Raw genomic sequence first — 10,724 nt, forward strand, 5'->3', positions numbered from 1 at the left:
GAAGGAAAACACCTTCTAATGGCTCCAGTTATTTCTCTCAAGTTATTGTTCTTTCAAGAAAGCTAAATTTGAGCTACAGGAATACAAGGTTTATAAATTCTTTCCTTAGATGTGCAAAGAGATGAGAGTAAAATGGAAGGGACTTCTAGCAAGATGGACTGGAGGTCCATCCTCGAGCTGACTTGGAAGACCCATGTCCTATATAGATATAGAAAAGGTGGACAAAATATAACAAAAAGTTATAATTCATGACCAAATTCACACACAGACACACACAGACACACACACACACACAGACACACACACACACACACAAGAGCCACCACAAGAATACTGAACTAGGTACAGGTTACATAATACAGGAAGATGGAACTGATGCCCTATATAAAGCCTAGAACTTCAAAGAGCTGCCTTTTTCTCATCAGTTGAAAAGAGGATTAGATTTTGATTCACTAGCCCTTTTAATTCACAAAACCAAAACTTGTCTTCTGCCCTACAGCCCTAGATGGGGAGGATAGTCAGTCATTCATGAGGAAGAGGAATCATACGCTTGTTCCAAGTACACTCATGGGGTCAGAATTTATACTATACATCTAATTCAGGGAATCCCAAGTCAAGAAATTATCATTAAAGTTGTTTCAGGACAGCGAAATCCCCAGGGCCTTGATATATTATAAACAAATACAGAACCTCTGTAGGAATATTTCCAAGCTCAAGGACCAGCAGACAGGCAAAAAAAAAAACAAACCTGAAGTTGAACAATTGTCAGAGGCAACAAAGAGGATGCCCAAGAACTAAAGTTAATAGAAGAATCTCAAGGAAACTATAATTTTTTTAATGTAAAGGGATAAAAAAACTTACGTAATAATGATATAATATGAAAAGCGTAACATCTCCACATAAAAAATATAATATTTAAAATAGACTCTGGAGATGGGTTAAATACTGATTAAGGTGTATAAAAAGAGAATTGCAAATTGAACGGCATTAGAAGAGCATCAGTGAAATAGAATTTCTTTCCATTTGGAATAAATCAGTGACTGTTTTATACCTGCTTCCTCCATCATTAGTACAAATTAGTTTTTATCTGAAGCATCTCAGTATAGTAACTAAATTGAAAGGATTTGTCCCCAAGGTGGTATTTTCCCCTTAGAACTGACAGATGTCTTTTTCAGAAAAAATTTTTTAATGAGTTCCAGATGAGGACTTCAGATACAACTTCCCACTATTCCTATCATTTAGCCTTAATTTTGAGGAAAATATTAGGTGTCACTAAAAATATGATTCTTCAAGATTTTTTAACCATTTAGTTTTATCATAAAAAAGGAGAAATTAATAACCATGCATATAATGGTAAACGAAAACTAAATGGAAAATGATAGCTAAATTTGTTATATATTGGTGAAACATTAAGAAACTGCTTTAATTGCTGTTTTCTCAATAATACTCAAGTCTAAAGCAACAAGTAACACCTTTAAGTACCCTAAAATATATATGTGTTACATATAAAGTTATAGAAATGAGATGTTATTGACAGGTTGAATGAAAATTTTGTAATTTATCCTATAAAAGTAATACTTTAACATGCATGTGCATTATGTTTTTCAGTGTCCAAGTCAATCAGCATGTCATTTTCATAGGCCTTCCACATTCCCCAAATTTTTTTGCCTTTGAATGAGAGATTCCTATTTAACTCTAAATTATTTCACATCTATAAACTGAAGACATCGATTATATGAAAAGGCAATGAAAACCACATTCTATCAATATTAAATATGCTGAGCAGTTTAAATTTGATAAAGGTTGTTTTAAACCTTTGTAAAACTATATGGTACTCAGTGATAAGACAAGCTCTCCATCTAGCGGTTGGTCTATAAATTGCAAACATTTAGGTCTCGATTTAATAATACGAATGCTATAGGCATTATCTCCTTCAGTCCACACTTCTCTTGTTGCTATATACATGTATTTCAAGAGAAAAAAGATGTTCTATTCTGCCAGAATAGTCCATCTCTTCCTATTCAATACAGAGGCAAACTACTTCAGTCTGATTTCATCTTATAGAATATACAGCCTCTTAGTTATTTGATGGCACATATTCCCATATTAATGGGGCAAAAATTGTTTCATTCCAATTAACTATAACCTCTAAAATTTTTAGCCAATTTTGACATTCTTTCTCTTCATTCTCAGTTCCCAAATAGTAAAATTATAACTTTAAAAAATCCATTTCTAAAGAAAAGATACCATTTTTTGTCACAAAATGTAGCATATTTGTTCATTGTTAGTTCTGCCAGTCCCTCCACAAGCTCTCATTACTTCGCATATGGACAGCCATAATGTTCTCTTAAGTGTTCCCCTTACTTTTGCCTCTCAACCCCTTGTTATGCCATTTATATTTCTGAAACATAGAAGTAAATTGTTCCCTTCTTAAAAATCATTGACAACTCTCCAAAAGTATTTGGTTGTTAGTGCAGCATATCAAGAATTTCCAAAATCTAGTCCTAACCTTCCTTTCTAGCTTTATCTCCTGCTACCGCTTACATTGTAAGCCTAAGACTTTAACCTTAACAAATCATTTGCTATACTTCAGCCCTTTCTCTCTCTCACTCAGGCTGCCACACTGTCAGGAATTTTTTCTCTTCTCTTGAGAAATCCTGCTTGTCCTTTAAGATTCATCCACTCATGCAGTCAGACTTTTTGAAATCCCCCTTCATATCAGATACAGTACTAGATGCTAGTGAGGTAACAGTGAAGAAGATAGCTCTCACCGTTCATGGTGCTTACATTTTAATAGGAAATAAAGACAAAAATAAAATATAATGTCAGAAAGTGACAGATATATTAAAATCAAGGTATTTTCTGTAGACTTTCTAGTCCTTAAGATTCTCCTATAGCAATTTGTACATACTTCTAAAGCACTTTAACATTATATTAAGTATTTGGTCCTGGTTTACTCTATAGTAATTTATAAATATACAGGAGTAGTACGACATATTAATATCAGAATTTTCTCCCATGTTAGTTGCCTCCAATTCATGACCAGGGACCATGTCTTATTTATTATTGCCTTCCCAGCACCACATTTTTTTTTTCTAATGGCTGCACCCGTAGCATATGGAAATGCCCCAGCCAGGGATTGAATCTGAGCTGCAGCTGCAGCAACGATGTATCCTTTAACCCGCTGTGCTGGGCTGGGGATTGAACCCATGCCTCTGCAGCAACCTGAACTATTGCAGTCAATCCTTAATCCATTGTGCCACGGCAAGAACTCCCACCTTTTTTTTTAACATTAACTTTCAACACTAAAAACACTGTGAACTTATATACTATTTGAATGGATGAGTGGATGGATGTACAGAGGTTCACTATTATATAGACCTGAATTTCCCTAAATTTATCATAGTAAATCTGAAATTACTATGATAATCAATTTATAATCTACTTAGAAAAGAAAATAAACATTGTGATCTTGATTCTATCATCAGGTATATAGGAGTAATTGATAAAAAGAATGAACTTCTCTAGAAGACTATTTCTGAATTATTTCATACAATTTTGTAATATCCTGGAGCTGTTTCCTTTCACTTGACAATCCCCAAAGAATCCCAGTCTTCCCTATTTATAAATATTGTCATAAAGGATTTTGTCTTAGGGAGAATAGAATCCCCAAAGAAAGACCTAAACTAAAAAGATGAAATTCAGGGAGTTCCCATCATGGCACAACAGAAACAAATCTGATTAGTATCCATGAGGATATGGGTTTGATCTGTGGCCTTGCTTAGTGGGTTAAGGATCCAGCGTTGCCGTGAGCTTCAGTGTAGGTCACAGATGCGGCTCAGATCTGACATTGCTTAGATGTGGCTGTGGTGTAGGCCTGCAGCTGTAGCTCTGATTCAACTAGCCTGGGATTTTCCATATGCCATGGGTGTAGCCCTAAAAAAAAAAAAGACAAAAAAATGAAATTCAATGTGATAGTTATAAGTTACATAGTTCATGTGTGTCTGAGCGTATACATAAACACAAGTATACACATACAGTCTCTCTAAGCCATTTTGTTGTAATGACTCTTTAAATATTTTAAGGTCAATACAGTTTTGGCTTACATTAGCAAGTCCAAAATGGGATCTCATTGTATTCTGTAGTGGTTTCAGACCACGTCATAAGTACTACTATTTTCAGCTTCTTTATTTTAAGATAAATACTGAAAAAAATGAAATATTTTCGAACAAATGATTTTAGAGACGAGGATTGATTAAATGAGAGTTATGAAATAGCCATAGTAAAGAAAAACTAAGCTTCTTACGTGGTTTGAGAAGGTGATTGAACTGCCTTAAGAATGTAGTGAGTACTCTATTTCTAGAGGTGTTCTAACAGGAACTACAGGAACTGTATAGATAGACCCTGCCAAGGATGTTGTGAATGAAATGATAGACTAGATTATTTCTAAAAATGTTTCCAAGTCAAAGATTCTCTGAGCCTAGTAAAAGAGAACTTGGCTTGAATGTATCCTTTTATTTTTTTCCCATAGCGTCCACTAATACACGCGTTATTTGCTTTGCATTCATTTGCTGACTTGGAAATTTCAAAGGAAAAAAAAAAAAACTTGTGTTGCTTTTATCTAACTTTAATGCAATAATGACAATACTTTTCACTCATGCAGCACTTTTCACCCAAGGATTTCAAAGTGCTTTGCAAATATGCACTAATTAAGCCTCACAAACAGCCAGAGGTAGGTGATTTTCTACCCTTTGTACAGGAATGTCAGCTCTGGCAAAGAAATTTAATGAGAGCCTCAGAGTGCCTAGGATTCCTTACTTGCTGCCATTCCCTTTGTAATGTGCTGCATGTGAAGCATCACTTGTTATGTCTGAAATTCTATCCCCTCACCCCCTTCTGAATCATCTCTAATTTAGAATTCTAATGAATGCCATTTAAAATTAGTTTGGGAGTTCCCATCGTGGCTCAGGGGAAACGAATCCAACAAGGAACCATAAGGTTGCGGGTTCTATCCCTGGCCTCGCTCGTGGGTTAAGGATCTGACGTTGCCATGAGCTGTGGTATAGGTCGCAGACATGGCTCAGGTCTGGTGTTGTTGCGGCTCTGGCATAGGCCAGTGGCTACAGCTCCAATTGGACTCCTAGCCTGGGAATCTCCATGTGCCACGGGTGCGGTCCTCCAAAAGACCAAAAAAAAAAAGATAAAATTTGTTTGAAGCCTTGTAAATATTACAGAAAAATGTAGTCTTCTGCTTGCTGAATGCTAATTAGATTTCTAAATGTTTATTTAAAAATAAAATCTAGATACGTTTTTGCATTTGTTGATTGAATTTTCTTTTGGCTGCACCCACAGTGTATAGAAGTTCCTGGACCAGGGATCAAACCTGAGCCACAGCAGAGACCCAGGCCACTGCAGTGACAGTATCAGATCCTTAACCCACTGTGCCAAAAGGGAAATAATGTTGAATTTTAAATATATTTTTTTACTTATGAAGAATTTGTCATCTTTTCTAGCTATCCCAAAATCATTGTTTTTGAGACATAAAACTTAATAGCAGATAGATGGGGGGGGCAATTTTCTTTAGACTAGAATTATATATTTTCAAAGAGATACTGCATTTTGGTATTTTTCTAATTTAAAGGTCCAAAATATGATATCACGACATTGAGGATAAAAGTTAAATGACACTACATAATTAGTCTGATAAAGAAAAAGTGTTCTAGTAGTGGCATATTTTAATTTAAAGGGACACACAGCTTTTTTATATACCAGGAAAAGAATATGTGCATACAGAAACACACATTGCAGTGTTGGATTAAATTCCAATATAAATATCAAAATATATAAACTCTTACCTGAAGTAGAATGGTCACACAGGGCAAGAGCAGGTACAGCATATCACAACTTAGTTCCCTTTGTTCTCAGGGTCCCTAGTGAGGGCATTCAAGTGGCTTTAATACCATGAACTCTAAGGTTCAGTGGATCAAGAAAAGACAATTTTTGCTTTAACACTTCCCTTTTATATTTATGTTTCTATTCCCTTACAGAAGAATTTATGTAATCTGTCTGCTTCTGTTGGGAAAACTTGTTAGGCCTTCCTAGGAAGAAAGTAGAGTAAGTCCACATGTCCCAGAAGAATATCTGTCTCCAAGTTTTAGCGTCCTGAGTCCAATTTCCCCAGTATGTGAAAACCAAGTGAATGACTAAAGAATCAAACTATTCTATTTCAGAAGGAATTTTATTTAAAAGATATTCATTGTAGGGATATAGTTGATCTTTCCTAATACAAAAGGATCTAAGATTTATGTCAAAGTACCATCCAAACTGGTCATAATGTTTCAAATATTCTTTAAACAGCAAGCTGATCTGTGATACATGACGGAAAATTTAAGAAAAACTCATTTTAAGAATTGGTTCCAAATTTTCCTATTTGAAAAGTTTTCCCAAATCATATCTGTGGACGTTCAAAAAATGCTATCTTGTCCATTGTAGTACACACAGATAGATGTCTCTGGGTTAACTGTTGAGTACATAAATGGAAGTTTATCACAGTAAACTCACAGGCTCAGAAACTAACTCATCAGTGTTCAAGGTTTGATCTTACTTTGACTGACTTGGGGATGCATATTCTTACCAAAAAATGTGACTGACATATTTTTTTAAAAAAGCAGAATATTCATTTGTCGATTTACAGTGGAAGTATAACTATCACCTAGATAATGTCTAAGTTTATTTTTTTACTCTGTTGGCAAGCCACATGAGAAAACAGTAGTCAGAAGTTTGCCTATTGGTCGTAGAAATAAAAAGAGTTTTGGAGTTTGAATGTATAATGACTTCAGGTGCAGAACCTTTGTTAAGGTCCTTTCCTCAATGAGGAACAAGCCTGCCAGAAAAGTCAGATACCCTGATGGTGTTATAACTCACCCCAAGGAATTGCTTGGATTGGTTCTACCAACATTGCCTCTGAGGTGTTCTATGCCAACATGGCTAACAGACTCCCTTCTCAGTTCCATCATCCTCTTTTAGATAAAATTGCAGTTATACTGTTCCTCTGTGAAATGTTCTGTTTTGAAGGTGCTTGTGCAGCGATCAGTTATGTGCCTCTTGTTTCCAAGTTCTTGAAAAAGATAGCACCACAGCCCTAGACTGAGAAACAGAGACAAAAATAACTTGAGTATTATCTAAGTCTGCCGCTGTTCAGCCTCAGAAGAGACACTAAAAAACATAAAGAGTGGCTGAAGGCAGGTAATAAGTAGAAAGACGAAAAAAGGAGTTGAAAGTCACAAGCTATACAGTTATTCTTTATATTATTGACAGTTGTTTAGATACATGAGTATTTGTTAGCCTTAGTGCTTCAAGAGAAAATTTTCCAATGGCCAACATTTCCCCTAATTTTAAACAGATACAGATGTGTCTTAGTCATGAACTAAATATCTAAAACATCTTTAAATCTACCTCTAGAGTAATATTTCCCTTCATCAGAAACTTTAATCTTTCTTTCCATGGGACAAAGGTAGAAAGGGCCTTGTATTTTGCCATTTCAAAATAAAATTCGGACTTAAAAATTTCAGACAACTTTCAGAAATTATAGAAGGAGCCCGAAAGTTTGTTTTGTCCAGGATCACTCACTACAAATGCTAACCTAAACCTTATATTTCAGAAACTCCATTCTCCTAGGAGGTAGATTCGCATGGATTACATGCCCTTTATTCCACTTCTAACACACACACATGCACACAAATTATTTAAAATTTAGCATTTTAATAGTTATTTCTTAAGTGTTTTAGCATAATCTTATTTTGAGTTGTGAGAGGAAGTTAGTGTCTAAATGAATATATTTTTAATAATATTGAGTTTTTGCTGATAAAGGGAAAGTTATCTACCTAGCATAATCTACCTCAAATAATATTCATTTGTATTTATTTTTTTAAAGTTTACATTTCTGCATAACAATTTCTTTTGATTGGGAATAAGCTCACTAGCATTCACTGCATGAGCTATGCATGAGCATGTTATGGCTGCCATATTTGCCTGGCAAAATAAATATCTTGTCGTTTTGCTAAGTGATAATTCTTTGACTCTTAAACGTGATTTTTAATAAATTATTATTAACATGTAAGAATAATTTTTAAAATTTATCCAGGGTTCAGTCTGCCTGTATAACTCTGAATATTATCTTGGGCTTCTACTATTTCCATAGAATAAATTGAGTCAAACTTTATAATTAACTTGCTGTCACTCAAAACATGTACTAAATAAATTTTCATTGAAGAGTCAGAAGAATTTGCAGATCAAATCTGGCCAACTATCAAATTTTGTAAAAATCTTAGTCTTATTCTTTTAGTCATAGGTTTATATTATGATTTTGCTCTGAGTGAGAAGATTACTGCTAGAACTCAATTCCATGTCCTTACTAATAGTGAATTAGTCCTATAAAAAAAGAGATCTTATTATAAGTAGAAGAATTTATTTTATTACAGTTTTAATTTATCCTTCCCCAGCAGTGTATTACTGATAATTGCTAGCATGTAAAATATTTTCATATTCTGGCATAAAACCATATATGAATGTAATTTATTGAAACTTTTCTGATCTTTATCTTGAATGACACCTGATAACAGGCTTTCAACATTTTTAACACAAATTATTAGAAGTAAATATTTATTATACACATTTTTATGGGTATATTAATTTAAAGAAGAAAAAAGGTTAATGATAGTCAACTACATAAATCAGTTTTGCTGCTATGAAGAGAATCTTGGAGGTATAAAATTCCAGCCTTCTTGCTTGACCTGCCCTGGGATGAAAAATATAACTGATTATTTCTTTTTCTTTTTTTAGCCTTGGAATAGATGGCTTTGGCCAGTCAGTTGGCATTCTTGGACGCCCTGCTACAGCTTACGGATTCCGCCCTGATGAACCTTACTACTATGGCTATGGATCTCGATAAAGTCATCCCTTTCCCTGTGTGCTCTCAGCTTAGAAGAGATCTGTGCAGTCTAGCTTAGCTTTGAATCTTGGCCTAATAATGCATGTTGATAATATTGCGGTCTGTGTTTCTTTTTACTGTTCCATGTGATTAGCTCCAGATTAACTTCAGCCCCTTCTGTCCTATGTTAAGTATACTTGATACTTGACACTGTTCACTTATCTTAATGCTGAGTAACATTTCCCCTAAGACTCAAAAGTGAATGCTGAAAAGCAACTAGACTGGGAAACAAACTCTACATTATGTACATTAATTGACTAATTTAATTTCTATTAAAAAGAAGCATAAAGTACAAATGAATTAGCAGAAGTCATGTGTTTCTATTTAATGTATGTCATTAGGAGTTTACATGCTTTTAGGAGTGCAATATGAATTTTATTTTTTCCTGTCCTTTTTCCCCCTTGTAAATCTCTTAAGTGGTTCATATATGTGCTACCTTTAAAATTTACAAGAATATCACCTTTTTTTTATTTCATGCCATGTGCCTGATATGTTGCTTCCCAAAGTTATTAACTATGGTTTTTTGATTAACAGTGGAACATGTACCATAACTATGTTCTATGAGTAGTTTCTTAAGCAATTAATTCAAATTAATTTTGTATTTCTGATTTTAATTTAAAAAACCTAGGACATCTATCAGTATACATGAAACTAGATTATTACTGGGTTTTAAAATTTTATTCATGAAATCTAAAGTATGGAAAAGTTAATTGTAAGTCTCATTGAAGAAAACTAAGGAACAAAATATTTTGCTCACTTAGATAACTGTTTCTAAGCGTTTTTGTAAGATTTAGGCAGTAAGAAATGGAAAGACAATAATGATTTATTAATAAGATTGTTTTTATAAGATTTAGGTAGTAAGAAATGGGGAGACAGTTGTGAAAAATAATTCATGTTACAATATGGACATTTTACTTGGAAAACAGAGCAAATAAAATAGATAACTGTAATCTACATATATTTCCTTGAGCACCTACTATGGAAGGACTTATATGAGACTTTGAAGGGAAAACATAGATCAAAGATATGAATTTAAAATCTTACTGATCTACTATACTATTTATTGTGCTTGATTTATACTTTAAGCATAGAATAGTAGGTGTGGAAAGGGTCTTTGAAATAATTCAATCTACTTATTTGGGGAACCAATCACAAAAAAATTTAAAATATAATCAATAGATAAGCTCCCTGCTATATATAAGGAAGTATATGATGCTCCTTAGGGAATGAATAAATCTAAGATATGATTTGTGAATTTAAACTCACAACCTAACTGATCTTTCTGAAAACACATATACATTTGCCTTAGTTTCTGTTTTAACCACAGAATATTAAAGCTAGCAAAGGCCTTAGAAACAACTATCAAATTCTTTCAGTTGAAAAAAAAAACATATCAGGAGAAATTAAATGACACCCAAGCTTATGTATTCGGTCTGTGACATAACCTGTCTTCATACTTCCAATCCAGTAGCTTCTGTACTAAGTATATTGCCTTATTACTGTTTCATGCACAAAGTTTAAATACACATAATAAGTGACATTATTAGAAAGATAAAGCAAACATTCTATAACTTCCCGCATATATTATAATCTGATTGAGAAGAACACCCCCAAAAATTCATAGCATTTCCAGGGCTATGCTCACTGAAGTTTACGTGCACATGGTCACTCTCCTTGAACATTTTTTTTCATTATCTTAGGACTTCACAGATTTGGAAATTGTGATTTTTCTACT

General features: G+C 33.9%; 1 protein-coding gene across 8 annotated transcripts in view; it reads left to right on the top strand.

Moving 5' to 3' along the window:
* The window catches only part of KIFAP3 (kinesin associated protein 3), a 183,104-nt gene extending 173,659 nt beyond the window's left edge, over window positions 1-9,445 (top strand). For 3 of the 8 annotated variants that reach the window (XM_021089425.1, XM_021089426.1, XM_021089428.1), the window contains exons 20-21: window positions 4,664-4,732; window positions 8,842-9,445. In XM_021089425.1, the coding sequence (XP_020945084.1) occupies window positions 4,664-4,709 (46 nt within the window). In that variant the 3' untranslated portion in view covers window positions 4,710-4,732; window positions 8,842-9,445. The remainder of the gene's footprint in view (window positions 1-4,663; window positions 4,733-8,841) is intronic. The other 5 variants (XM_005663106.3, XM_005663105.3, XM_021089427.1 and 2 more) reach the window with 2 other exon arrangements.

The sequence above is a fragment of the Sus scrofa genome, chromosome 4, assembly GCF_000003025.6.
Source record: "Sus scrofa isolate TJ Tabasco breed Duroc chromosome 4, Sscrofa11.1, whole genome shotgun sequence".
Taxonomy (NCBI): domain Eukaryota; kingdom Metazoa; phylum Chordata; class Mammalia; order Artiodactyla; family Suidae; genus Sus; species Sus scrofa.